Here is a 27,734-nt window from a genome sequence, read left to right as displayed (position 1 = left end):
GCTGTTGAGTTTCCACGGGTGGCGCATGGAACCAATCGCAGGGCGCCCACGGATGGAAAAGACGAGAAGGAACATTGGTCCTGGCCCGCTTTTCGAGAGCGGCGGGAAAGGCCTGGGTAGGCCCCGCGGAGGCCCGTTCCGTTGCCATGCCAGCCACGGCGGGGAGGGGCAGGAGCGGGATGTGCCGCCTCCCGCGCGGGGGAGGTGTTTCACCAACAGGGTGTTCTCCCCCGCGTGCTGGCTACCAACGTAAGGCGGCGGGCGGGTGCCGAGCGCGTCGGCTTCGTCACGTGCCCCCCCCTCCGCGGCAGTTACTGGAGGAACGGGCGTGACGTCACCCCAACCTTGAGTCCCATCAGCCCCTGCGTGAACGCGCGCCGCTGGTTCCCCCTTGGGCGGGTTTGTTGTTGCTCAGATCGCGAAGGCCGCTGGTGGAGGCGGCGGCAGGATGGCGGCGGCCTTGGACCCGGCCCGTCCGCGGTGAGTCTTTCTCCCCCGCCACGTTTCGCGGCCTTGGCCGCAGCCGCCTCTAACCGCGCTGCTGTGTTGTTCCCTCGCCAGGTTCCCGGACGAAGACATCGAGCAGGACCCGGGGGCGGCGGCGCAGGTGAGAGGCCAGGCGGGAGGGCGGGCGGGTGAGTGAGAGGGACTCGCGGGGCGGGGCAGCGTGTTCGGCCCCTCTGGGTCTGCCCGTGTCTCAGCGGGTGGAAGCGCAGGTTGGACCCGAGCCGCAGCCCCGGCCGGGCGCTCGGCCATGTGGCTCCGAGGTGCGGCGCGCTGGGCGCAGTTCAGTAGTTCCGTTCCCTGGACTTTTTCTGCTTAAATGACCCTAATGCCGGTGCAGATTAAAGTTCGCGTCTCTGTTACAGCTCCCGTGAGAAACCCTCCGCCCACTTTGGGAGCTAACGCACCCAGCCCCAGAGTGCCTGCAACGTAGGCGTGTCATAGAGTTTGGGAAACTGAGGCAGGCAGTGCCCAAACGACTCTCCAGCAGCCTCGCCGAGTTAGTGTTGGGGCTGGAATAAGAATCTAAATTTCGTGACCTCGTTTTCCCTCTATTGCTAGACCACAGTGTTTCTTCAGAGTTGTTTGTTATGGGAGAGTGCCCCAAAAGCTATTTTCAGCACTAGCATTTTTATAAGGTGCCAACTATGTGTGCTAAGTGTATTATAAGTAATGATAAAACCAGATCCCAAGTCTCAGTAGACTGCAGTTTAAATGGCGTACGGATTAGGTGTGGTTGGCAGCAAAGGATGCAGAGTGACAGAGTGATGGAGTTTTATACGTTTTATGCATGACTATAATAGTTTTTGGTTACTTTTAGTCTACACCATAACCACTTATTTGAAAGGAGATATTTGCATTAGGTTATTTTGGAAGAAATGATTTTCTGACGAGAGGATAGATGCGTATTAGGCAGGAAAGGAATAGATTTCAGGTTTTGGAAGTGCACTGTTTCGAAACAGTTATGCCTAGTTACCACTGGCAATGAAAGTTTTATACATCTTCTGTATATATATATTAGTTATAAGCATATATTAGAGTGAAAGGAGCATCTGGCATCTATTATCCAAAGCTCCATGTCTGCTTACACTTTAACATGTGCATAAATTACACAGTTCCTTTGGAGTGGGATTACTCACATTACTATATAAATGTAAGATGTGCAAATATCTAGGTCCAAATTTGTAACTAGTAATGTTGTTCATGTGTCTACACAGTAAGATGAATATTTTTACTCCAGATGCTAATCATGTATTTCCTTGGTTGTCACAAGGCTGCCTCTTTTAATTTAGATACTTGTATAGCAAAGGAGTCTATATTAACTGAAGAACTACTCAAAAGCATTTGAAAGCAAATAACTGTCTCTGTCCTGAGCCTCTTAGAGAAATGGTATAATTAGTTAATTTTGTTATATTTATGCAGATAATTTTGTCACTTGTGAGGAACATATTGAGGAGAGAGCCATGTCAAAGGAGTATATTTTGAATTTAGTTTTGAAAATCTTGTCACTCTCGTAGATTTTCTGTAGTCCATGTCTTTTTTTTCTTTGTGTGGAAGATCTGCAGTGCTTGTAAGTCTACTTCTGATCTACACTTTCAGAATTAGGGTACATCTACACTGCAACATTATTTTGAAATAACTAGTGCTATTCCAAAATAACTTAGCCCACATCTTCACAACAGGCAGTTATTTTGAAATAGTGTCAAAGTACTGTCAAGCTGGAAGCCTTCTTACTCTGTCTCCTGTAACCCTCATTGTACAAGGAGTAAGGGAAGTCGGCAGAAGAGTGCTCTATTTCAGAATAAGTGCTGTGTAGATGCTCCCTATTTTGGAATAAGCTATTTCGACATAAAATATGCAATTGACATCTCAATTTGCATACCTTATTTCAATTAAGCCCTGCAGTGTAGACACACTCTTAAGAGTCGACTGTAGCTGCTATGGGAAGTAGGGATGTAAGCAGTTGTCCCCTGTCCCCTCCCGCTTGCTCCCTCTATCAGAGAGAGGCAGTGTGGGGGAATAGGGGGAAGCAGGATCCATTGCTGGAGGGAATTTTCTTAAAAGCTGGTTCACCTCAGTGCTGTATCTGTGGGGAGAAGGGACAGGAGTGCAGTGGGGAACTGACAGCACTTCCACTTTTGAAAGGTTTCAAAAGCAAAGTGTGGCTGGGAGCGGGGATCAGCGGCCCGTGGGGACTGTTTGAGTCCTCAGCTCGCTCCAGGTTCTCCAAAGCACTTTTGCTTTTGACATCTCAATTCTACGTTTCAAAGGTAGAAGCACCGTTATCGAATAATCGTTGCAAGTTACGTTGATTATTCTATTAGTTGATTAATCTGAATTTAACATCCTTAAATGGGAAGTCAAGTAGATGTAGAAAGAGGCAATTTCGCAAGTTGCTAGAGGGCTTTGAGTGTCAGTACAGGCACACTGAATTGTAGTTTCTATTGACTGTCTTTTGAGTATGGGGCACGAAGGACCAGGGTGATTGGTTCAGAAATATATAGCTACAGAAACATATAACTAAGCAATCAGACTGTTACATCTTGTAGATGCTGGAGGTTTTTCAGTGTGTGTATTCATTCCTAGGCATTTTATCCAGGAAGGGTGGGAGAATACCTCTTACAGTTATAAATGCTTTCAAGGCTGCTACTTTAGTCTCAGGATGGCATTCATGTAACCAGGTCAAATTCTGATTTATTTCTGTAATGTGTTTGGTCTGTCCTCCTTTCTCCTGGCTCTCTTTGTTGAAATATAAGAGTTCATTGCCACATGTTCTACTCTGTGTTCATGTCCTCTGAATACTGTTCCATGTTGAGGTACTATAGGTAGTTAAAAAAACAAGAACAAATTTTTTTTTTTTTTTAAATACTGGGAGTCCATAGCAGAAGTGACAACATAACCAGCAAAGAGCTAGCGTATTTTATGCATGGTACTGGCTGGTTTAAATTCTGCCAAAGGACTCTTGATCCACTTGCTATTGATGAGATTTCTGCTTTTATAATTAAAGGAAAAACACGCGCATTTGGGTCCTCTTGTGGCCTGAAATTTCTAATACTTTGTTGTCGTCCTTCGCTCTCTTGTTCCTCAATTACATGGGATAGCCAAATCTTAAATTGTAAGCTCTTTTACACAGGGATTGTCTTCTTTATGCCCAAATAAAATTGTTCTGCATATTTTGTGCTAAGTAGCTGAGGTGCCAGATTAGGATCTAGCAAAGTAATTCAGAATTATGGAGATTAACTATCCCTGCAGAGAGCAGTACAAGACTTACAATATTCAGCCAAAGCTCTACCTTGTAAAGTTATATCTGAGACATCTCTTTCAAAATGTATTTATTTAAAATATTTTTACCCCTCCTCTCTATTTAAAATATTCAAGGTGGCTTACACAATTTTTAAAAACACAATAAATGTTATATTAAGTAAAATACAAGATGCAAAAGTGGGGTGAACATAAAACCTGCTAAAACACCTTAAGAGGAGGGGGGACCCACACCCAACACCAATAAAAGCACAGGTAAAAAGGGTGGTGTTGGCCTGGCACCGAAACATTGCCAACTTTGGTGCCAGGTGAATGTCCCGGGGGAAAGAATTCCATAGCTGAGGGTTGAAGGCTGAGTATTTAGTATGGTGAACAGGTATTGCTGCTCATTTGTGAGAGTTATAAAATGGTCTATGCTGCATACACACAAAAATGTGTACTATAACTTATTTGTTCAAAATGTGTTTGCTCTTTTTCATTAAAGTCACTTGAATAAACCATATAAGTATGAGTCAACCATATTTTTGACTTTGTTAACACTGAGGCAAAGTCTTTGAGGATCAAAACTGGGGAATAACCAGGCATTCCAGTGAGCTCAGAATATTTAGTAATATTTAGCACTTAAAGCAAAATTGTGCTAATTAGTGGTGTTGGATTTTTTTTTCCCTGCCCTAGGAACAATTTCACTGTGGGCTACTCAATGGGTTCTGTTGTTGCAGGGATTTACAGAAACTGTCCTTTTAAATTTTTGTATTTGGATTTGCAGAAGCTGACAGTGGCCTTGGAACAGAAGCCAGATGATGCAGAATATTACTGTCAAAGAGCTTATGCTCATATTCTTCTACAGAATTACTGGGGTAACATATCTTAAACAATACTGTTTATTCCTTTAATACCATACTATAACATTCCTTACAGAGATATATCTTAAAATTAAAGTATAGTAATGGTCTTAAAGATTTGTAATTTTTAATCAAAGCAACCCACATTTGCCACTAACATAGCTCTTCTGATGACTGATGCAGTCCTAACTTTCTATTTAATGTATTAAGTACATGAATACAATAACATTATTTCAAGTTATTGCTCAGTTACTTTAGGCTTTAGGCCTTAAGATTTCTCCATATTTTATTTAAAATGTTCCATCAAAATATGGCTTCACGGTAGAGACTTTGAATTCTGTCATGCAGAAGAAATAGTGCACCTTTTCATATATGAAACAGGAATGTGAATTTAGAATTTTATTTTTTTATCTATTGAAATTGTAATGTGTAGAAGCAGAAATATAACTTTCAATATGTTCTATTTGAGAAACACCTTCTAAATCTGTGGGGTCCAACCAGTTAGGAAGCAGTAGCCAATACGGTGGCTTGTACGTGGCCGGTTGAGTGTGGCTAGTTGGCTAAATAGTCACATGTGGCTAGTGTGTTGGACACCAAGGTTCTAAATTGTTCTTTCCGTATCTGATTTAGTTCTTAAACACAAACAAAGTCAGTCTTAAATTTTGAATATAATTGGCTTTGGAATGCACATTATAAACTATTATACTCCTGGGGTAATTCTGCCCTATAAATGTTAAAATTTGAGCCAAAAAATTAAAAATCTTACAATATTTTAAAATTCTACACATTATATTTGTCAAAATAACACTACAGGCAGTCCCCGAGTTACGCGGATCCGACTTACGTTGGATCCGCAGTTACGAACGGGGATTTCTTGCCCCGGAGGACTGGAGCAGCGGGACGCCTGGTCCTGCCGCCTCCGGGGCGAGAAAAGCTGCTCCCCGTCTCCCTGGTCTGCTGGGGGAGCCAGCAGACCAGGGAGACGCTGAGCAAAGCCGCTGAGGACCCGGCCGGACCCGCGGCGCCTCCAGTTGATCTGGAAGTGGCCGCGGGTCCGGCCCCGGGTCCTCCGCCGCTTTGCTCAGCATCTCCCTGGTCTGCTGGGGGGGGAACGCAGCTAGTGCCCCCCCAGCAGACCAGGGAGATATGGAGCAAAGCTGGGGGCCTATGGTAGAGCAGGTGGGGCACTGCCGGTTGGTCCCACAGCACCGCTCCTTGGCGCTACTGGACCAGCCCGGCAGCACCCCAGCTGCTCTGCCCCAGGCGTCCTGATTCAGCCGCTGCTGATCAGTTTCAGCAGTGGCTGAATCAGGATGCCTGGGGCAGAGCAGCTGGGGTGCTGCTGGGTTGGTCCAGTAGCGCCGAGGAGCGGCCGCGCTACTGGACCAACCCAGCAGCACCTGAGCTGCTCTGCCCCAGGCGTCCCCAAGTTAGCGGCTGCTGAAACTGACCAGCGGCTGACTACAGGAAGCCCGAGGCAGAGTTGCTCTGCCCTGGGCTTCCTGGAATCAGCTGCTGATCAGTTTCAGCAGCAGCTGACTTGGGGATGCCTGGGGTTCTTAAGTTGAATCTGTATGTAAGTGGAACTGGTGTCCAGATTCAGCCGCTGTTGAAACTGATCAGTTTCAGCAGCGGCTGATGCCAATTCTGACTTACATACAGATTCAACTTAAGAACAAACCTACAGTCCCTATCTTGTACGTAACCCGGGGACTGCCTGTATATGGTTATGCCAGCTTGAATTATCTTGTTAGTTTGTCAAAATACTTGTCAGCAAGTGCATCTATAGCAATACAGAAATTTTTTTCCTCTGGGAACAGAGAGCTAAATAAATCTTTATAGCAACCTGGTTCTCTACCCTTTTCCCCTCAAACCCAGATATTCAGCCCTGCCCCAGGCCAGCTCATGCTCAACTCTCTGGGCCAGACATTCATAGACACTACCCCTCAGAGCCCAGGGATCTAGAGGGAGAAATAGCCAGGTGCTGGGTCCTGGACTTACATAGTTTCCTGCATGCCATCTCCATCCTTCAGGGTGTGCTGGGATCTGCCATTGCTGGGAATCCTCCAGTTTTCTTCCCTTTTCCCTGGCCTTGTCCTCTATTTGGTGCTGTGCTCTGCTGTGTCTGGTGACCTCTGGTGGCAGCAAACATTTTTGCAGTCCATTTCAGTGGAGGGGAAAAAGGAGAATCTGCATACCCAACATTAATTTCTCAATTCTGCATCATGTAGTGGTGCACATGAGTGGTGACAATATCATTAGCTAATTGCTGTACTTGATGCTCATGACTTTTTGCATAAATTAAGAAAACTAATACTTGACATGCTTCATTTAAGATGCAAAAAAGGAACTTGGACATCTAACTATAGCATTAACCTCAGGCTATTTTTCACTTAAGCAATGCCTTTAGTAAGTGAATTACTTTTTGTTACATCTGACATTCTGAATTTTCTAATTCTATATTCTTCTTCAAGTCAAATACAGTATTAGGGCAAATTCAATTATTCTTACTGTTTTTAGAGCCAGGGTAACATACTCTACATTTTTTAAGAAGTGACTGCTTATTTGCAGGTTTTGTGCTGTATTTCTGAACATGTGAGATTATGAGTGAATATTTAAGTTGGGACTGAATTGTGTGTCTGCCTTTTAGATTTTTGGTTTAAGATATGTAACTGGAATAATGCAATTCTTCAGAGGCTAACATGCAAAACTGACTCTCTACAGATGCTGTTGCAGATGCAAAGAAGTCCCTAGAACTCAATCCTGATAATGCCACAGCTTTTCTCAGGAAAGGGTATGTAAAGCCACAAGTAGCAAGTTTCTACTTTCCATTTATCATATATATATTTATCATATGATATAATATTTTAGAATGCATCTGTCTGTGAGTCCATCTGTCTGTGTCTGAGTCCATTTATTCAAGAACTCCTCCTAAACAGTAAGAGTTAGGACCATTAAATGTGGCATGTTCAGCTTTTTCTTACCTTAATTTAAACCAAAGTGAGGGTTTGGTTGTGTCCAAAAAACAGGAAGTGCTGGGAACGGAAGACTATTTTTCATAATATGGAGAGGGAGGGGGCAGAGAGCAGAGGGATGGCATAAAGGAGGGGCACAGAGAGGAGTGATGCAGTACAGAGAGTGGCCACTGACAGCAGCTATAGCACTAAGAGTGGCCATCGGGATGGAGCTCTTCCATCTTGCCTGCCAGCACAGCGGTAAGGAGCCTCTCTGCCCCAAGTTGGAGCCTACCCCTGTGGGGGGGGGGTTGCTGGATTAGAGGCAGTCTCAAGAGCTGCTTCCACCATCGCCAGAGCCTGCAGGCTGGGAGCACACTGAAGGAGGGATAGCCCCTGAAGTCTTGTCCCTCTCTAGACAGACCGCAAGCTGTAGAGGGAGGCTGCTGGAGGGAACAGCCCCTAGAGCCTGGCCTCCATAGACAGCCTGCTGGACGTTGGGTGAGGACCCATTGGAGAAGAGGGCAGCCCCCCAGACAGCCTGCAGGCTGGGGCAGAGGGGACTCCTGAAGGCTAGCCTGGCCACCTCATGGAGCAGCCCCCCAAACAGGCTGCAGGATGGAGGGCTGCTGAAGGTAGCCCCTGAAGCACTGCCCCCCAGATCAGCTGTGGGGTTGGGAGAGGCAGCTGGAGGCCATTGCCAGCTCACAGAGTGCTTCCCCCGGCCCCCCCATGGGCTGCAGGATGGGCGGGGTAGCACTGCCCTAAGCCAGGTCCCCCCTAAAACAGCTGCAGGCTGGGGTTATGGCATCAGTCTGGGAGCTGCCCTGCATGCAGGCTGCAGGCCAGGGTGGGCAGGAGCAGTTCTCCCCAGTGAGCTGCGGGCCAGGTAGGGGGTAGCAGCTGGAGGCCAGGCCCAGCCTACTGAACCCAGCCCTCACCTGACAACGCACAGACTCAGATCCCCCCCTCCCCCCCCCACACACACACACCGGGATGGGCTGCCTTCCAAGGACTTTAACCTCAGCTCCTTGGGAGGAGCTGCTGGCTGGGGAGCACTCCCACGCGCTCTCTCTCCCCCGCCTCCCCTCCCGGAGGAGCTGCTGCAAAGCAGTGTCACCCTCACTGCCCTAGGCGGCCCTGGTAAGTGCCCCCCCCACCTCCTTGTATTCAGCCCCCTGCCCTGAGTCCTGCACCTCCATCTTCCTTGACTTTTGCAACCACACTTACTTCCTCTGCCCTGAGATCCCCATCCTCTGCCTTGAGCCCCTCACACCTCCCAACCCTCTGCCCTAAGCCACCTACACCCTGCCGCTTCTTACTCCTGATCCCTCATTCCAGCCTTTGTTTTCTTTTTTTTAAAAATACAATAATTTAAATAAAGCATATGTATTTTTCATTTATTTTTCAAAAAACAAAACCCACCTTCAGTTAAAGACTCGAGCAACATTGGGTACATCTGCTAATTTTTTAAATATATTGTTGTGCGTATTCTAGCTACACTTAGCATCATATAATAAGTCTCTTGCCCTTTTATGGAACACAGGCTAACTAAGTTAGTTGACAAGGCTCAGTTTCAGGGAGGAGTGGGTGCAGAAAGTTTTCTTAGCTGTAATTATTTAGATCTTCATAAGATAACTGTTGGACAATGGCATGTTATAGTTGACACCACTTTTACTCTTAATTTTGGTGACTCACTGAAGTGTTTGTAATAAAGCTCTTGTATTAGTACACAGTGTGCCAAATTCCCCAATGTGTCAACATTTTCAGTATTACCCTGTTCTAAGCATCTCAATTACATTCATGGCATATTTGTAGCTTTTATTCAAAGCAAATTTAATAGATCACACTTTCCCACCCAGATACAGTGTAATGTAAAATATCTTCTGCTCAGCGGAAGTGTGAATTTGGAAATGTAACTTCTGTTCTTTGTTTTTTTTTTGAATGTCAGGATAGGTGAATACCATATCAAAAACTATACTTCTGCTCTTGAGTCCTTCAAAGAAGGACAGAAATTGGACAGTAAGTATTGAAACTACACTTTTTGCACACTAATCAGTAAAGCTATATTTTAATCAAGTTTTTAGTAAGCCATGGACAGGTCACTGGGCGGTAAACAAAAATTCGCAGCCAGTGACTTGTTGATGACTTGTACTATAGACCCCTGAATCTATCTTGGGTGCTTTAGATTAGGAGGTAGCATGGGTGGGGATGGGGGTTGTTTGCCCGCATTGAAAGGCTCCCTACCTGGCTCCGTGCAGCTCACTGGAAGCAGTGACATGTCCCTATATTCTACAACCAATGGAAGCTACCACACCTCTGCCTCGGAGCTGAGTAACATGTAATTGCTTCTGGGGGGTCCCCCTGAGGTAAGTGCTGCCTGGAGCAATTATGCCCTTCTGTCCTGACACCCTGCCATGAGTCCCCTCCCACACCAAAACTCTTGGTGGTTGCAGGAGTCACGGAGGTCCCAGAAAGTCACAGAATCTGTGACAGAGTTGCAGCTCTACTAATCAGTAAATATTTAAAAGCTTCAGGTTAAATTAAAGAACAAGATTTTTCAGAAGTGACTAGTGATTTAGCTGGGCATCCAAAAGTTGCGATGCCTAAACGTGTCAACAGGCCTAAATTTCACAAAGCACAGACCCACTCACCTAAAAATTAAACTGTTTTAAGGTATCTAAAATTGACCATGAAGTATCAGTAGCCACTTCTGAAAATGTAAGCCCCTGTGTCTCAGTTCCCTGTATATTAAAAGGGGATATTTCCGTGCTTCAGAATTGATTTACAGTGTACATTGTAGATAAATTAAGGAGTTTGAGGTGCTCAGGTACTGTGGTGATGAGCATAATAGAAAAGCCTGCACACAGAAAGAATTATTAGGGATGTTAAATTGCGACTAATCAGCTAGTTGATGGACTATCCATTGACTACGTGATTAATTAACAAGGAGGGGACATTCTCTACCTCTTCTGTGGCTCTGCAGTTTAAATCTAGCACAATCTGTGTATGCAGAAGCTTGGCTCCTACTGCATTTGAACTGCAGCAGTGTTAGCTCCCAGGGGTGGCATGAGTTGGGACTAAGCAGTCCCAGCTCGTGTTGGCCCCAGGAGCTAACCCCACTATGCCCTTGCCTTTTAAATGTAGTAAGAGCCTTATGGCTCTTACTACATTTAAAAGGCAAAGGCACAGTATTCAGGTACCTGAAGCAAGAGGGGACTGCTTCAGTCACCGCTTGCGCTCAGGGTCTTGCACTGAACCTCTGACTCGCCTGCTGTCCCTTTCCCCAGCACTGTGGAGACAATGCTGTGGGAAGCTGGCTTTTAACCTGGATTTCCCCAGCACTGGCTCCTGCCCCTCCCCGCCCCCCCCCTCCCCTCCCCCCCGTCCCTTGCTGCCTCTGAGACTGAACTACCTGGTAAACCTAGGCTTATCGGGTAATCAACTATTCGATTACTCTTTTACATCCTTAATTGTTATTACGCAATATGAAGCGTAAACTAAGTAGAACATAACTTTCTCTGGACAGTTTCTTGGTGTTTACGCACTCCAGGTATATATCTGAGCTCATAAAAAAAGCTTGTGACTTTCTTATCTTAGATTATACTGAAAGCCATAGAAGAGTGTTTAATGTCATTTGTTTTTCAACTCTTAACTAACCTTTTGGTAGGGGGTAATGGCCTAGTTTTCTGTCATGTGGCATTACTAATACATTAATCTTTGGATTCCTGAACTCTTAAATTAGTGAAGTATGTAGCTTTTGAGAAATTGGCCTTTTTCCACACTATGGAAGGGTTTGGTCAGTGTAGTCTTGATAAAATGCAAAGCAGTTCAGAATAAAATGATTTCTCCAAGGTAGTTGCAAATTCTCCCCAGTGCGCGTGCGCCCCCCCCCGTCCCCCCCATTTTTTTAAACCCCATATTTTTCTGAGGCAAAGGGAGGAACATTGAGAATTTAAAACCCACAAATTCCATGAGAGAATAAAACACACACAGGGATTTAAGAACTGTCATATTAGATGAGATTCAAAGCCCATCATATATATAGTATCCCAGTGTCTGTGAGTCTGTAACGCTGACGTACACAGCCATGCCCCCTGGCCATGTACGTCAGTGCCCCGCCTCCCTTCCCCTTCCTCCGTGGCGGCTCGGCCAAGAACTGCACCGCTCAGGTGGGCGGCAGCAGGGGAGTAAGCAGCGGCAAGCAGCTGTTTGGGGTCCGTGCTCCCAGGGAGCTTACTGCTGCTTGGTCCCCGGCCGCGGCCCAGCTAAGCGGTGCAGCGCTCGGCCGAGCCGCCACAGAGGGAGGAGAAGGGGGGCGGGGCTGTGTACATCACTGCTCCCCCTTTCCCTCCCGTTGTGGCACTTAACTGAGTGCTGCGCCCCTCAGCCAGGCTGCTGCGGGAGAGCCAGCAGCACAAGGGGTCATTTGGGCTCTCCCACGGCTGGAGGGAAAGGATGGGTGGGGCAGTGATGTACCCGGCCCCGCCTCCTGGCCATGTACGTCACTGCCCCGCCCTCCTCCCTCACGGCAGCCTGGCTGAGCAGGCAGCACTCAGCCAATCGCCACAGCGGAAGGGGAAGGGGGGTGGGGAGAGAGAGGCAGGAGCGGGAGAAGAGAAAGAAAGAGATGGCGAGAGAGGCAGGAGGCGGAGGAGAGCTGAGAGAGAGAGAGAGCGCGCGAGCGCGACCGACCGACCGACGTGGAGGAGAGACCTGAAAATCCTGTCTTATGACAGGCTAATTGGCTAGTTTAATTAGTATTAGGGAAGTTAAACATTGATTAACTGTGTAACTGTTGAAAATCTCATTGGTTACATGCTGTGGGCTCTGGAGTACGAAGCTTAAATAAGCTTTATACTGCAGAGTCCTCAGTGAAGCCTCCCCAGGAGCAAAGCTGGCAGGGCCTGCCAGCTCTGCTCCCAGGAAGGAGTCTACCCTGCTGCAGAGAAGCTGCCACTCTGGCCGGCAGGGGATGTTTGCTATGCTTCTGGGGAGGAGGTTTCTCTGCCACAGAGAAACCACCCAACAACCCCGGAAATTCTGTACCCTCCTCCACCCCGGGGCTCCTGGTCAGAGTTGCCACTCCTCTTGCCCCACACCTGCCCTTGCTGCCAGACCTCCCTATCCCTGGGCTCTGTGTGTGGTTCAGCAACACAGTCTCAGTTTAGGGAGGTACAACCTATATGAGAGGCTATGACTATGCTAGGACTTATGTTCATATAACTACATAACTTAGGAGTGGGGGGAAAAACAAGATCACAACCATAAGTGATCTAGCTATGCTGGTAAAACAATTAAGTGAAGATCAGGCCCAGTAATCCACAACTCCACTCTATTTGCCAAACATCAGAGACCTCATCCTGTAATTTTGGGCTTCTAGAAAATTATCTCCCTATTCTATTATTTAATAGACAGCTAGAGTTTTGATTTCTCTTCCCTGTTAATTTTCTAATACAACTTTAAAAACCTAGAGGAATATATTAGGTTGGGAGTCATCTGTTAGCTTTTAGAGAGCAACCCAGAATTGTGAGGGGGGGGGGGGAAACAGACTGGCTTTTACAGTCTAATGCACGTGGTTGAAAATTTGAGGGGGTCGTTCTAATAGAGTAGAGATGTCTTGTTATCTTTAGGAACAGTTAAATGGAGGTGGTGAAGAAACTTGAAAGCTGAAGTTAGATTTGGGTCAGTTCAAACTTAATGTGACTTGCTATTTGAACTACCAATCAATTTTAAGCATTTTAACTTCTAATCCAATGGATCTGGGGAGTGAGTTATGTAATTAAATACTAATACCAAACATAGTGTAGGTAATTGGCTCAAAGGAGTCGTGACAATGTCTAGTCTTCTGTATTTAAGAATGAAAATAGTTTTAACTGCTTTTTATGCTTCATCATGACAAGTAATACCTGTTTTTAGAGCAGCAGAATTGAGAAACTGAAATGTTTCATATTCAATCTCTTTTAGATGTGGATACTACTTTTACTATTTGGATTCAAAGATGTGAAGAAACACTAAACAGTAAGAACAGCCTCACTTAATTTTTACTTGTTTTTGATGTGTGCTATGCTTTTAAATTTTTTCTGAAATCATTCTAGCACTTGCCTTTTGATTACAGTGAACTACTAGGTGCCCTAGTGGTTTTTGTGAGGATCAGTGTCCCAAGGTTTTTTTGCTTAAACTTCATAAATATTTCTTTAGATTTTTTTTAAAGGAAAAATGTATGCCATAATTAGTCATGCAAGTGGGAAAAGTACCTATTTCAGGTTCAGACTTCGAGACCAAAAATCCAGATATTTCATAATTTTTCATATCTGTAATTTCCCTGTGTTGGGAATAAGGATGTTAAAATGCGGTTATCAGGCTAATTGTTGAGTTGATACAATTTGTATCGACTATATGATTAGTCTGTAGGACCGCTGTGCATAGCTGCAGTGGTGTAGCTCCAGGAGCCGGCTCAAGCTGGGACTGAGCAGTCCCGTCATGTGCTGGCTCTGGAAGCCACCTGTGCTGCAGCTGTGCATTTTAAATGTAGTAAGAGTCACTGGGCTCTTACCACATTTACAGTGCAGAGGTTCAGCAATCAGAGAGAGCTAGAACTGGCAGCTTGTGCTGAGTCCAGCAGCCCCCATTTGAGCTTGTGGACCAGCTGCCTGTCACCCAATGCTGCTGCCTCTGATAAAGAGGCAGTAGCCACTGTCTATGCGGGGGTCTGAGCTCCTGGACCCAGTGCAAGCTGGAACTCAGCTGGGCTGCCTGGCTCCAAGTACACTTTAAATGCAGAGCAGCAACAGAGGTAGATCCCAGACCGGGCATGAGCCAGAACTGAACTGGACTGCTGGCCGAGCTGCTAAAAAAATTTACTGGCAATGGTAGGGGGAGGGAAATGCGTGTAGTCTATAACATTAACCTATAAGTTTTTGCTTATCGGTTAATCGACTGCACTATTACATCCCTAGCTTTGATACCATGATAGTGAAAATAACTATGCTCCTACTAGTTGTTGAGATCTGGAGTTGGTAATGGAGTGTTCAGTGAGAGAACACTGACCGAAGCACTGGTGAACTTGAACTAGTTCTTCTGGCGGATTGGCCAGTTAGGCAGAGAGCATGCAGTTTAGAACAGCTTCTTCCACACAGTGGCACAACCTACTCTTAAGTTATCCCTGGGCTTTGAATATATATAGGCTGTGGTTATATAAAGGAGTAGCTCATAAGGCTACTTTATCTTCCACTGTGATTTTATTTGCAGACTTACTCTCTTTGCAGTGTTTGCTGGGAAAGAAAGATCAGTGACAGCAGTATGAGTTGCAGTTAATTTAACAACAAACAGCAGAGGAACGTCACTTGTTTTGATACTTATCTTTTATATCATATAAAGATAGCCTCAAGATTTTTCAGTGACTTTTCTATTATGCTGAAGAAATAACATGAATATCAAGTCTTGGCTGTCCTGATTTTGCTGGAGGAACGCTTTGAAGGACTGTGGTTGGAATAGTTTCCATTCTCAAATGGGAGAGGATGTCATAACTGCCACATAGCTATGCTCCCAAGTGTTGAGCTTGTTCTTGTCCCTGTTTTACTTAGACTAAATGCCTTCCTCTCAGCTGTTCGTGTTTTAGTGATTTTATCATGTCATTTTGCCCATTCCATAGAGCAATGTTTCCGAATTGATGCTCCACAGAACCCCAGGCGCTCCCCTTCTTAAAGAGACAGAGCCTTTTTGCGGCGGGGCTTGTCATGAGGGTGTGGTTTGGTTTTTTGACTCCACAAATTGCAGTGGGACTTGGCGAGTGTGAGGTTGTTGTTTTGTTTTTTTTTTTTTTCCCCCCTTGATAAATTTTACCCTGGCAACCCTAAGGGTTCCTTGAAATTCTTTCAAGCTGAAAAGGGATCTGTGCCCAAATAAAATTGGGAAACACTGCTGTAGAGGATTTTCTAGCAAATAATATTTCAAAACTTGATATTTTTAATGTTAACAAAGCAGAATTTTTTAAATCAGTCTTAGAAGCATCATGCATTATAGAGCAGTAAAAAGCAGTGTGTTTTGCTTTGCCTTCCTGTTATTGTAAGGGGAACCAACCTTAAATATCTCTAAATTAGAATTTCTGGCCATTTTTAAGGTTGCTGTGGAAAAAAATCTGTGTGGTTTTTCGCAGTTATGGTTGTCCAAATAACCTTAACTCTTCCTTAGTTGAATGTCATCTCCCTCTTCTCTGAAACTAGAGTCCATATCAGAATTTTCTTACATACTCAAGTTTTAAATCTCTTGTATAGATAACAAGGCACATTACTGAAGAACAGCAATTCCCAACCTTTTTCAGATGGGGACCCATTTTGACAATTCAGGAAGACTTGGTGACCCAGGGCAATTCAAAACAATGTGTGAATGGCTCCTTAAGAGCCACCTGGGGAGACTCCTGGCAACCCTTTTGAAATATGATGGCTACCCATAGGTTGGGAAATCCTGCTATAGAAGATCTTAAACCAAAGCCTTCGATGCTGATTTACCAAAGCCTTCATGTCATAACAGAAGTTTCACTTGTTAGAAACAATGAATCAGAAGGTGCAATCAGTCTTTTAATTCGAATATACTTTTGTGTTGCAGTTATTCTTTTGCATGACTTAACAATTGAAATTAAATTACTAGTTACAAATGGTGCTATGATTCAAATATAGAATTTCTGAATCCTTGAAGAAAATTTACAGATGCAATTTTGTAAATTAAACATGTTGCTCTTGTCTGAAAAATATAACTTGTTTTTGTCCTTGCAGCAGGATCACAGACTGAAATGGTAAGGCTTTTTCTTAACATACTTACTGCTTGCTCTTAACTGTGGCACTAAAAAGGAGCATGCTTTGAGACTTTTCCTAGTTGCTTCTTATTAACAGGCTCTTAATTTAAAGTAATCTTCCTACTGTATAGCATTTTTGGGAGGTTAACTTTATCCAAAAGTTCCGTTCCTTGTTGATGTCAGGCTAATGAAGTTTCTGCCTTGGAGACTTACAAAGAATTAAACAAGCACACAGTTCTAGCAGTTATAATATGCATAAGTTTTAATCAAATTTAGTTATTTTCTTTTGTGCAATCAATTTTTAAGAATCAATTCAATTTAAGCATTCTTATTCCTATTAATAGTAATTTATTAAGTGGCTTAACTTTGTAGAATTGTCTCCATGCATGATGTTACTTTTTATTCTGCTGGTGCTTTAATCCACTTTTCAGTTGCCTCTTTCTATTCTGTGCCATGGCAAAACCCTTGGGCTACGTCTACACTGGCGTGTTCTCATGCAAAAACTCTTTTGTGGAAGAGTTCTTCTGCAAAAACTCTTCCAGAAGAGAGCGTCTACACTGGCATGTGCTTCTGCTCAAGAGCATCTATGCCAGTGTAGGCGCACTCTTGCGCAAGGAATCTCTGATGGCCATTTTAACCATAGGGCTTTCTTGCACAAGAAATTCATGTTGCCTGTCTACACTGGCCTCTTGCGCAAGAACAGTTGCGCAAAAGGGCTTATTCCTGAGCGGGAGCGTCAGAGTTCTGGTGCAAGAAGCCCTGATTTCATACGTTAGAACGTCAGTTTACTTGCATAAGAACATGCAGCCAGTGTAGACAGGCAGCAAGTTTTTGCGCAAGAGCGGCCGCTTTGGCGCAAGATCACGCCAGTGTACACACAGCCTTGAACTTGTGTCTAGAAATAATGCAAAAGTTGAGATGGCATTGGAAATTTATGTTGATCTTTGAGACGGTTGCTCTCAAACTATTCTCAATGTATGCATTTTGAAACTAGATACTATTTGCAAAATCTGACAAGAATAGTGTGTAACACCCAAGCTTCTGCTCACAAATTCATTGTCCTTGTAAGTCAAGAACTCTGCATTACAGTCCCAAATCTACTGTAGATATCCTTTGATTTTTAGTGAAGCCATTTAAACATAATCTCTTGATAGCTGCAAAATGGGTGTAATTTCCTGACTGAGGAGGTGACTGAATTCAGAATTACTGTTTATAAAGCGCTTTGACTTCAGAATAGTCCACTTGTTTGTTCTTCTCTAATCCAAAGACTTTTGAGCTCTTTTGTGCTGGTCCTACATAAAGTTATGGGACTAATCAGGGGAGTTGTTTTCAGAATATTTAACTTAATACATTGCATCAAGAGAGACTTACTTAGTAATTATTTCTGGGGGAAATCTGCACAACTGTGCATGTGCATATGTCCTATATCGTGCTTGTTTTTTTTTTTTTCCCCAGAAAATAGCTTCTGCTGAAAAGTTGCTTCAGATCTGCCTTTTTCCCACCAGAGGGAGCTGTGGTCCTAGAACAAAATAGTAGGCTAGGAAAGAGAAAGTGTGCCTTCTTCATGGCACCTGTTGAGCCAAATCAGGGGGGACAGAGAGATTGGAGCTGTGGGAGAGGAGAAGAGACTAGATCAGGGACTGAATGGAAGAAGAGATTTAGGATCATACAGGCAAAGGGGTGAAGGAGATTTGCCCCCAACTCAGGCACAGACACATGGAGATAAGGGTGTGGAAGGTACAGGACCACATGGGGATGGAAGGAGTGGGTGTCAGGGTGAAATGGCAGATGTGCATGACTGAGAGAGGCTAGGGAGCAGTCAAGGTCTGCCTGGGGATGCTCTCTAAACATTTCTATATTTCTTCCCCCCCCCCCCCCCCCCCCAAAAAAAACCACAAACCAAAAAAACCCACAGATCTTTTGCATCCTTTTCTCACCCATACCCAACCCCTTTAAGTTCATACTCTGTAATTACTTCCCTCTCTTCCGTTACCTTGGACTCTCTCAAACCTTTGCATTGCTTCTGAGGGGTTTGGGAAATATGGTTCTGTACTGTAGTTTAAATGAATTATTACTCAGCATTCTGTGTGAGTATAAGAAGCAAGGAATCAATTTGTCAGAATCTTTTTTGTTGTCTGTATTGTTACAGATGTAGTTGATGAGGTATTTTGAAATCAATTACCAAACTAATTGAAACTGGTGTGTTTAAATTTGCAGAATTTAAAATATTGTGTGCTGAGCTTTCAAATGTTTGTGCAGAATTCCCCCCAGGGGTAAAATGTATAGTTTTTATGTATTACATTGTGAATGTTTGTTTGAGAAGTACAGCATGATAGTGAACTATACCAATTTAACTTTTTAATATCTTTCAAATGTAATCTGCCACGAACAGACTACACAACAGACAACTGAGCCATCAAAAATCAAGTAAGTCTTTTAGCTTTATTACAGTTTACATAGTTTAATAATCATTTTATATCGCATATGTATTTGTAGCAAGCAGTTATTCCAGATTGTAATCTTCATCTGTTCTATAATGAACAAGTTAAAACTAAATTCTGTACAGTGAATCAGAGATGTTTGTTGATTGTATTAATTGGTTGGATTTATGTAAATAACACATTCTCTGAAGGGCGGGGGGTAAGTAGGCCTAATGTATCAAACTTCAAACTGTTTAACCTGATGGTATAAAAGATGTCTTACTAATTTTATTTAGATATGATTTATTTATCTGTCCTTGCAGTCTAAGCGCATGAACATTTCAATTTTCAGTAGCCTAGATGAAATTATTTTAGTTAGCATGTCCACTTGAAACGCCCAGTCCATCCTTTCAGTACTTAGGCTCTTGTTGGGCCAAGAACTCTCCTCTGAAGATGCTCAGTTGACAACATATTTAGGGACTTGGAATTAGGTATTCCAAATAATGTTTAGCAAAACATGCTTCCAATCAGTTGTATCTTCCTAAGTATAGATTAGACATCAGAACAGAGAGATTCCTATACTTGCTTCATACAGTATACGTTGATGGGGAAAGTGATCTGACAGATACTAGTTCCCAATGTTAAGTATACAGAGGAAACTAGTAAGCTTAGCTACCACTGTGGTAATTGACTGCTATATGTTGCTTGAAATAAAATTGGTCTTGGGTCATTGTCTTTGCAATTTAAAGTTTAAGCCAGATCTCTGGTTTACTGTCTCAAAAATGGCCTCCATTCTGAAGAGTCTTAATATTGAAGTGTAATAGGGGCGGGGCGAGAGGGGGGCAACACTTGAGTACTAGAAGTCTAAAAAACTATAGTCTTCAAGGGAAGCAGTTTTTGTCTAAGCCCCAAATTTTGCCATAATTTGTATTCCTCTGGAGTTAGTGTTGTGCAGCCCCTATCTCTATTCCCCAGTCCTCTATCCCTTTTTTTTACTTTCCACTACTCAAGCTGTACCTACTATGCTCTTAAGACTGCTGTTCCTCTAAATACTTCAGTGGATGCAGAAGATGGCATCACGTCTTTTGTTGGAAGCTAAGTGCTTCTTAATCTGCTTGAAAAATCAGCCTCAATAACCCTTCAAGGGAAGAATTGTTAGCTAGCACAGGCCTGGGCAAAATACGGCCCGCGGGCGTGATGCAGCAGAGAGCCACAGGCAGTCTCCTTGCTTGCCTCGCTCCTCCCACACACCTCTCAGAAAAGCGGCTGCTGGGCTGTTTCTCTTTCAAAACTGAGTGAGGGGGAGGATTCAGGCACGGCACCCACTCCCAGCACAATCCCATTGTCCTGTTTCATTGGGAGCTGCCTGTTTGAATAATAGGTATCAATGAAGCTGCAAATGGCCCTGCAGCATGTGCAGAGGTGGGGCAAGCATGTAGGCTGTCTGAGAAAGATGTTGGGCTGCTGGCTGGGAGTTGCCCAGGTAAGTCTCCTGGCTAGAGCCTGCCTCTGGTACTCCAGCCCCTCCCTTCCTCAACCCTCTGCCCTCCACTCCTGGCCCCCTACTCCACATACTCAAACCCTTACCCCCCTCCTGCACCCATATCCCCTCCCAGATCCAGCACCCTGATCTCTTGCCCCAGATCACAATCTCCTTCTGCCTTAGATCACAACCCAAACTCCTGCACTCCTTCCTGTTCCCCAATCTCCTCTTGCCCTAGGTCACATTCCAAACCCTGCACCCCTTCCTGTCCTAGGTCACAGCCCAAAGCCCCATCCAGTGCCCCAGGTCACAACCACCTCTTTCACCCAAACTACCTCCCAGACGCTGCACTTGCTCCTGCTTGGATCCCTTACCCAAAGATCTCTTCTGCACCCATCCTCTGTCCCTACCCTGCACTTCTTCCATTAATATCATGCAGGGTCCTTAACCGCTTCCCAAATTCTTGGAGTGGCTCCCCTAGCAAAAATTATTGCCCATTCTGATCTAGCATCTAGAGCAGGGAATGTACTCTGGATCTTCTCGTTCTGTTAGTAATTCTGGATCAAGGTTAGTATCTAAAGATTTGCCCATATGTGCATTAGTATATCATCTTCATAAAGTGCTTTTAGGTGCTTGAATGAAAAATATAATAGAAGTGAAAAATTTGTGAAGATTTAATTATGTAAATTAGTTGTAGATTTTTGCTTCTTGGTAGAGCAGTTGTAATTTTTTTTCTGTTCCACTAGCAATTCTTGTTTTCTTAAGTGCCTTGAACTAACCATTGGGGAAGAAGGGGAAATCAACTCATAACTTTGCTTGCTTAAACTCAGCTGTTGGAATTTACACAGCTCAAAACAATTAACACAAAACCCTGTGATCTTACTGTGCTTTACAGTACTTGAGTTTTCTTGTACTATGGTTCACATATTTTTGAATCATGTGTAGGAAAACTTGAAGGTTTTTATATATATATATATATTTTTTTAAAGGTATGACTGGTACCAAACAGAATCTCAAGTAATCGTGACTCTCATGATCAAGAATGCACAGAAGGATTGCGTCCATGTACAATTTTCAGAGAAAGAGGTGATTACATTATTAGTTCATTGAAAAATAACTTCTTAGTTGATCTACATCTCTATTGTTGGGACATTTATATGCTGAGACAGATGTTCAGTCCATTCAATTGCCATGAAAAAAGCAGAATAAAGTACAATTTTCTGTAAGAAACTTAAAGGAGAACATGGTGTAAAGTGTGTATTGGTGTTCTACTTCTAAGGCTTTTGGTATCCTTGTATCCAGGGCTAGACCAACCCCAGTGAGAGCCACTCGCCAGCCCTGCACTGCGCATGCGCAAAACTGGCACTGCACATGCGCGAAGCGCCAGTGAATGGGGCTCGCAGCACGACCGGCTGAAATCTACTCGCCACAGGCGAGTAGATTCAGCGGTTTGTCGAGTATTGCTTATATCTATTCTTACGATTTAAACTGGTCACCTAATATCACGAAACATTGCAGTCTAGCATCATTGTGTTTTTGCTTAGTGTATAACTAGCACCATATTGGTTTCTCTGATTCTGACAGCAGACATGGGTTTATGTTGCTGAAATGTTAATTCTTAGTAAATAAAACCATGCATGTTCAGTTAGCATCTACTTTAAATAGTCAGGATTACATGCACATATCTTGCTTCATAAGTAAATGTTTGAAGTAGGTTGGAAGAAGAAAGCTGCATAATCTTTCCATGTTCTGTTTTTAATGTTTTGATATCTTATTGTCATTGCAATACTTTGCTAAAATACGTGGATCAAGCTGATGAGAACAGGCTTTTTGAATAGTTAGCTGGTGGCTAGGAACAATAACCTCTCATTTATTTTCTTTGAAATCACTGTTGAATTATGTAGTAAAAAGTAGTGCAGTTTGAAATTCCTGTCTTGTGCTTGATGTTTCATTAGAACATTCAAAGTGAAGGGACATTCATTTAATCACTTAAAGTTGTCAGTGGAGAATTAAAAATAATTCTAGGATGGAAAATTGCAGCTAGTGTACCTGGTCACCACAGAAATGTGTTTATCTGTTAACAGCTGAATGCATTGGTGAGACTTCCATCCGGAGAAGACTGCAACTTAAAGCTTGTTCTTCTGCATTCCATTGTACCAGAGCAAAGTACATTTAAAGTGCTTTCAACAAAGGTAAGCTTTTAAAGTGTAAATTATTTCTTTGAATATTTTTAGTGTTGAAGACATTTCTGCTCTTTTGACTTGTTTTCCTATGACAGTCATAATGATGAGCTTTTTTCATACAGAATTGTTTTTTCAAGGTGCCCTTCAGCCAACAGAGACTTTCTAAACAAGACATGTAAATATCAGAAGCTAGCAGAATCGGAGAGCTTTTACTGAAGTGCAAATGATTTCATTTATAAAGCATGATGTTTTTACCTGACACTAAAAAAAAAAAGACTCGGTGGTGTTCATCTCTTTATGATGTGGAGATTGAGTGTATAAACTTATAAAACCTTTCCTAAACTTATAGGAGTTAAAGGTTGCTTGTCATTCAAGGGAAGTTGTATGTAAATATAACAAACAAGTTGCCAGACTTGACTTTAGACTTAAATGTTGCTGTATTTTAGGCATTCTTAATATAGCTGTTCTTCAGATGACTGCTTTGAAAAAAAACACTGCAGCACAGTTAATTGTTGGATACGTTTTACGAATTCATGATATATTTGAAACATTTTTAAGCACTTGAAGGTAGCATGATTTTTCAGCATCGTTGATACATTTCAATATGAGAGACAAGGTAGTCTGTGCAATAATGTAGTTTGGATTCAGTAAACCCTTGCTATGCACAGTGGATGTGTTCCTGGCACCACTGCAAATGGTGAAATCTGCGAATATTAGGGGCGGCTGCTCCTGGCCGCCACAGCTTCTGAACTCACCCCGGGGGCTGAGAGCCTCAAGGGCGAGGCTCCCAACCACTGCTGGTTCCTGACAACAGGCCCCCCCATCATTCCCTCCCCCCCTGAAGCTGTGTCCTCATTCCTGAGCAGGGGTTGGGGTGCAATGGAGAGATGGGAGAGGCCTGCAAATGTGATATTGCAAATGGTGATTCCACAAATCATGAGGGTCTCTTGTATAACTAAGGTCCTTCCTTCATTTCCTCAGAGGTTATCAATGTTTGTTAAAAACATTGAAAATGAACGAAGAACCGTAGAAAAATTTTCCCATTTTTCTGGGTATTGGCATTAATGAAGGTGCATGGGAAGACAGGAAAAAAACAACAAATGAGAAGTATTGAAAGTAATAAAGTTTAGTGCTGCAGTTTATTTTTTCTGTTTAAAAAGAGTATACTGGCACCACTCCCACAAAACTGTCACAGATTTGCCAGCACTAGGAGGGCCACTGCCACCCTCCCCAGGATGTAACCATCTTAGTTCCATAGACAAGCTGGAGTTGAAGTGAGCCGGAGAGGCTGTTGGGCAATGGAAGTATATGGTATCCCCTCCTGACTCAAACACTGTTGGTGGGATAGGAAGAGGGTGGAGGGGAAAAGCGAGGTACTGTTGGTGAAGGAGGGGGGAGGAAGAGAGGCCTAATATTCTCATTGGGAAGAAGAGATGAGCTGCCTAGCACTGTGGGAGAAGGAAAGGGTCTGATACTTGTGGTTGTCAGGGAAAAGCAAACAGCTCAGTGCGATGGGGCCATGCTGAAGGCAGGGGAAACAGTTGTGCGGCAAATACTCACTCGCTGGGTACAGCCTCTGTGCCCTGCAGTCCTGTTGCTGTCAGGACCAGGCTCCCAACCCATCACACCCACTGGGCAGCAGCAACGGCTACCAACCAACAGTTATACTCTTCGTTCCCTCTCGATAAACGTGTTCTGAGCCATCGAGCAGGGATTCTGAGTGGGGAGCCCAAGCCTGGGGAGTTTCAGGAAACGGATTTATATTGATAAAACTCAGTACTCACTTTTGAAAATTGTTTTCAGCCAACCCTCGCCGGCAGCAGGGCGGGGAGCTCAGGTCCCAGGGTGCCAGACCAGGGAGGTCCAACCTGTAATAGTTCAAGTTTGCTCTCTTGAATTGTGAAGAAATGCTAAGTTAATTTGGATTTTGTGATAACTTACGGAATTATTTCAGTTTTGACCAAGTGATGAATTTAACTAGAATGAACTTATGAGTAGTGTCAAACACAGTAGGGTAACAGTCTCAAATGTATCAGAGGGGTAGCTGTGTTAATCTGTAACTGAAAAAAATTAAACAACAAATGGTCCTGCAGTACCTGCCATTTACTTGTACCTCTGGACTCCTTGCTCCATTCATCTGAAGAAGTGGGTTGTGCCCATGAAAGCTCATGATACACTCTACATGTTTTGTTACTCTGAGGTGCTGCAGGACCATTCTTTGAAGTTGTCTCAAATGTAGTTGCTTTAAAAAAAAAAAAATTAAAAAAAAACTATTATTACAACATTTTTCAAAAGCTAAGGCTGTATGTTTTGTTTTGTAAAATATTTGATGCTTTTATGGAGAGGAATGTGTTTTTGTTGATACACTTGAAACTGACATCTCAGTTTCATCACTACTTAAGACAGACTGCTGCTCTCATTTGTTAATTTATATGCTGACTTAACAAGTCACCCACCATTTCAACTTAAGTGTTCATACCTGCTGCAGACTAGTCTACAACATCTTGCATCTTACCCATCTCATGAAGTCTGGAGATCACAACCTCCTCCACTATGGGATGAGTAGCCCAATCTACTTATTCTGGACTGAATGCATCCATTTTCCTGATTAGAGAGGAGTCCAGAGATCCATCTTCACCCTGTGCTATTAACACAGGTTGCCCTGCAGACATCAAAGGCTATGTCAAGACTGCAAGCTTCTTTCGTAATAGCACGTCTACACACACACAAAGCACAACAAAATAGCGATGTGCTGTTTCAAAAGATAGCATCCACACTGACACTGATTGAATGCTATCTCGCACTTAAGGCCACCCAGAACCAGTTCAGGTAGCAGTCAGCAGTTGTTGCTTCTGGGAGCTGCTGCCTAAAGCTATCTGAGACGTGCCGTTTCTCAGCTTGTTCTGCTTGCTTGCCTACCTCTGAGGGGACAACAAAGCATTTGCAGTGCATCTTCTGGTAGCTCTGCTTTTGAACACAACACACTCCTTGCCATGGAGCTGGAGCTGCCTCCGGGAAGGCGATGGCTCCACACTCCCATGCTGCAGTTTTTGCAGCACTTTGTGCAGGCTGCCTTCATGGTCCTGCACGATCTCGACACTAGCTCATCATCAAGACCGTCTGCATGTGTGTGGGAGCAAGGCTCTTGCAAGCGCACCCCACAGTGGACAGAAGGTTCTTGAGGCTGGACACCAGTTCTGACTGGTGGGACAGACTGGTCATGGAACAGTGGAACAACCAGCAGTGGCTCCAAAACTTCAGAATGCGGAAGGCAACTTTCATGGATCTGTGTGCCTGGCTTGCCCCTGCCTCTGTCAATGGACACCCAGATGTGACCCACCATAACCTTGGAGAAGCGGGTCGCCATTGCCGTCTGGAAGTTCGCCACCCCACACAGTCTGTGAGCAACCAGTTTGGCACAGGGCAACCACTGTCAGGACTCTCCTCATGGAGGTAAGCCACTCTTGGGTAACAGTCCCTGCAGGATGGGGGATGGGTACTGGAAAGGGACACCCTAGAGATAGGGGAGGTTGGGCATGAGTTGCGGGGGGGCAGCTGAGCTCTGTCTCCAGGGAGGTTCTGCAGTCCCATCCTCTCACAGCTCGGGGGGGGCCGCACTCATAGGGGCTGGCTCCTGGGGTGTTTGTGGAGGTGGGGAGCAGGAACCTCCCAGGGGCTCAGGCACCCCCTCTGATTATCCGTTTTGTGTTTGTCTCCTTCTGCAGGTGGTGAGGGCTATCAACTCCGTCCTGCTGCACAGGGTCATCCGCCTGCGAGACCTGGACCCCATTGTGGCTGGATTTGCCACCCTGGGCTTCCCCAACTGCAGGAAAGCCATAGATGGAATCTACATGCCCATCCAGGCCCCAGAACTTCGAGCTGCTCAGTACATTAATGAGAAGGGATACTTCTTGATGGTCCTGCAGGCCCTGGTCAACCACCATTGACATTTTTGTGGGGTGGCTGGGGAGGTTGCACAATGACCAAATTTTCAGAAACTCCAGCCTCTACCAGAAGCTGGAGGCTGGCACATTCTTCCTCCAGCATGATTTCAGAGTCGGGGATGTTTAGATGCCACTGTGCATTGTGGGGGGGGATGCTCCCTACCTCCTCATGCTATGGCTGTTGAAGCTGAACACCGGCCACCGGGACCCGAGGAGATGATATTTCAATGCCTGCCTGGGCAGGCCCCGCATCCAGGCGGAATGCACCTATGGATGCTTGAAGGCGAGGTTCAGATGCTTTCTGACCCGTCTCGATGTGGGGGAGCACAATATCTCCCATATGGTCTTGGGCTGTTGTGTTCTCCACAGCATCGTGGAAAGCAAGGGGAAGGCTGCCTTCTGGCCGGCCTCTGCCATCCACCCCAGGAGGGAAGGGCCTTTGAGCAGCTGCACACACCAGGCCCATTAGGTGGGGGTGCACATCCAGGAGGTCCTGCAAGAGAGTTTCTCTGAAGAACCCCATTAACTGTCTCCAGGGCCTCCTTACTAGGGGGCTGTGCTTTGCCCCTCTCTGCCTGTCCTAGAACAACCCCCCTCCCCCCCGTAAACTCAATTAAAAACTACAGTTTCTGTGTTCGGAAAACTTTGTATTTTTGTTGTAATAAAAGTAACTGGAGAGGAGGGGGGGCTGAGAACCTGGATAGAGGAAAGGGACTCAGAGCTGGGGTTGAGAGTGGCATGTGGTGCAACTGGAAGTTCCACCTTGGCGGTGGGGGGACAGCAGCAACAGCAGCGGTATAGGTGGGGGCTGGAGCTGGGGTCAGGCACGGCAGGGGGAATGGGAGCAGATATAGGAGCCGGATATGCCATCATCTCCTGGATAGTGGCACACATTTTGTGGCCCTGCTGCACTAGCTCAGTCCGCATTGGGGTTGGCCATTGGGCTTCATCCTGGACCTTCTGGGCCAGTGTGTGCTGCGTGTCCCAGAGGATGCCCATAGGCTCCCTCATAAGGTCCTCCTGGTCCCTCTGGTGTCTGAGACTCCCCTGGGGTCGGGTGGCTGGCTCGCTTTCTGGTGATTGCCCCTCAGTCAGGGCTGCTCTGGCTCTGGAGAATAAAGAAAGAGAGGTGGTCAGTCATCCATGCAGACACTGTCCCTGAGGTCCTTGGGCCACAGGATGGTGATGTCCTAGGATCAAGGTCATGTGTGGCCTGCATAGTGGGCACTGCCTCACAGGGGCCCTGAGGTGCCCAGAGGACCATGCTACCTATCCCTTCCCCCTTCCAGCCCATGACAAGCAGGCAAGGGAAGTGTCTAGCCACAGTGGGATCTCATGGGCAGGAAAGA

General features: G+C 44.8%; 1 protein-coding gene and 1 long non-coding RNA gene across 2 annotated transcripts in view; both read left to right on the top strand.

Moving 5' to 3' along the window:
* Positions 1-331: 331 nt before the first annotated feature.
* The window catches only part of SUGT1 (SGT1 assembly cochaperone of MIS12 kinetochore complex), a 51,449-nt gene continuing 24,046 nt past the window's right edge, over positions 332-27,734 (top strand). Inside the window, exons 1-10 of the mRNA XM_025185289.3 lie at positions 332-480; positions 562-607; positions 4,532-4,622; positions 7,332-7,401; positions 9,513-9,583; positions 13,529-13,582; positions 16,336-16,355; positions 18,748-18,782; positions 21,248-21,344; positions 22,343-22,450. Of these exons, the coding sequence (XP_025041074.3) occupies positions 449-480; positions 562-607; positions 4,532-4,622; positions 7,332-7,401; positions 9,513-9,583; positions 13,529-13,582; positions 16,336-16,355; positions 18,748-18,782; positions 21,248-21,344; positions 22,343-22,450 (624 nt within the window). The 5' untranslated portion in view covers positions 332-448. The remainder of the gene's footprint in view (positions 481-561; positions 608-4,531; positions 4,623-7,331; positions 7,402-9,512; positions 9,584-13,528; positions 13,583-16,335; positions 16,356-18,747; positions 18,783-21,247; positions 21,345-22,342; positions 22,451-27,734) is intronic.
* On the top strand, positions 22,648-27,148 carry LOC149525749 (uncharacterized). Its single transcript, XR_016348450.1, has 2 exons — positions 22,648-25,894; positions 26,167-27,148. It is a non-coding gene; the product is annotated as an uncharacterized LOC149525749 (long non-coding RNA).

Source organism: Pelodiscus sinensis, chromosome 1 (assembly GCF_052426305.1).
Source record: "Pelodiscus sinensis isolate ZL-2025 chromosome 1, ASM5242630v1, whole genome shotgun sequence".
Classification (NCBI taxonomy): domain Eukaryota; kingdom Metazoa; phylum Chordata; order Testudines; family Trionychidae; genus Pelodiscus; species Pelodiscus sinensis.
Note: the sequence above shows the minus strand (reverse complement) of the source record. Positions and strands in the feature narration are given on the sequence as shown.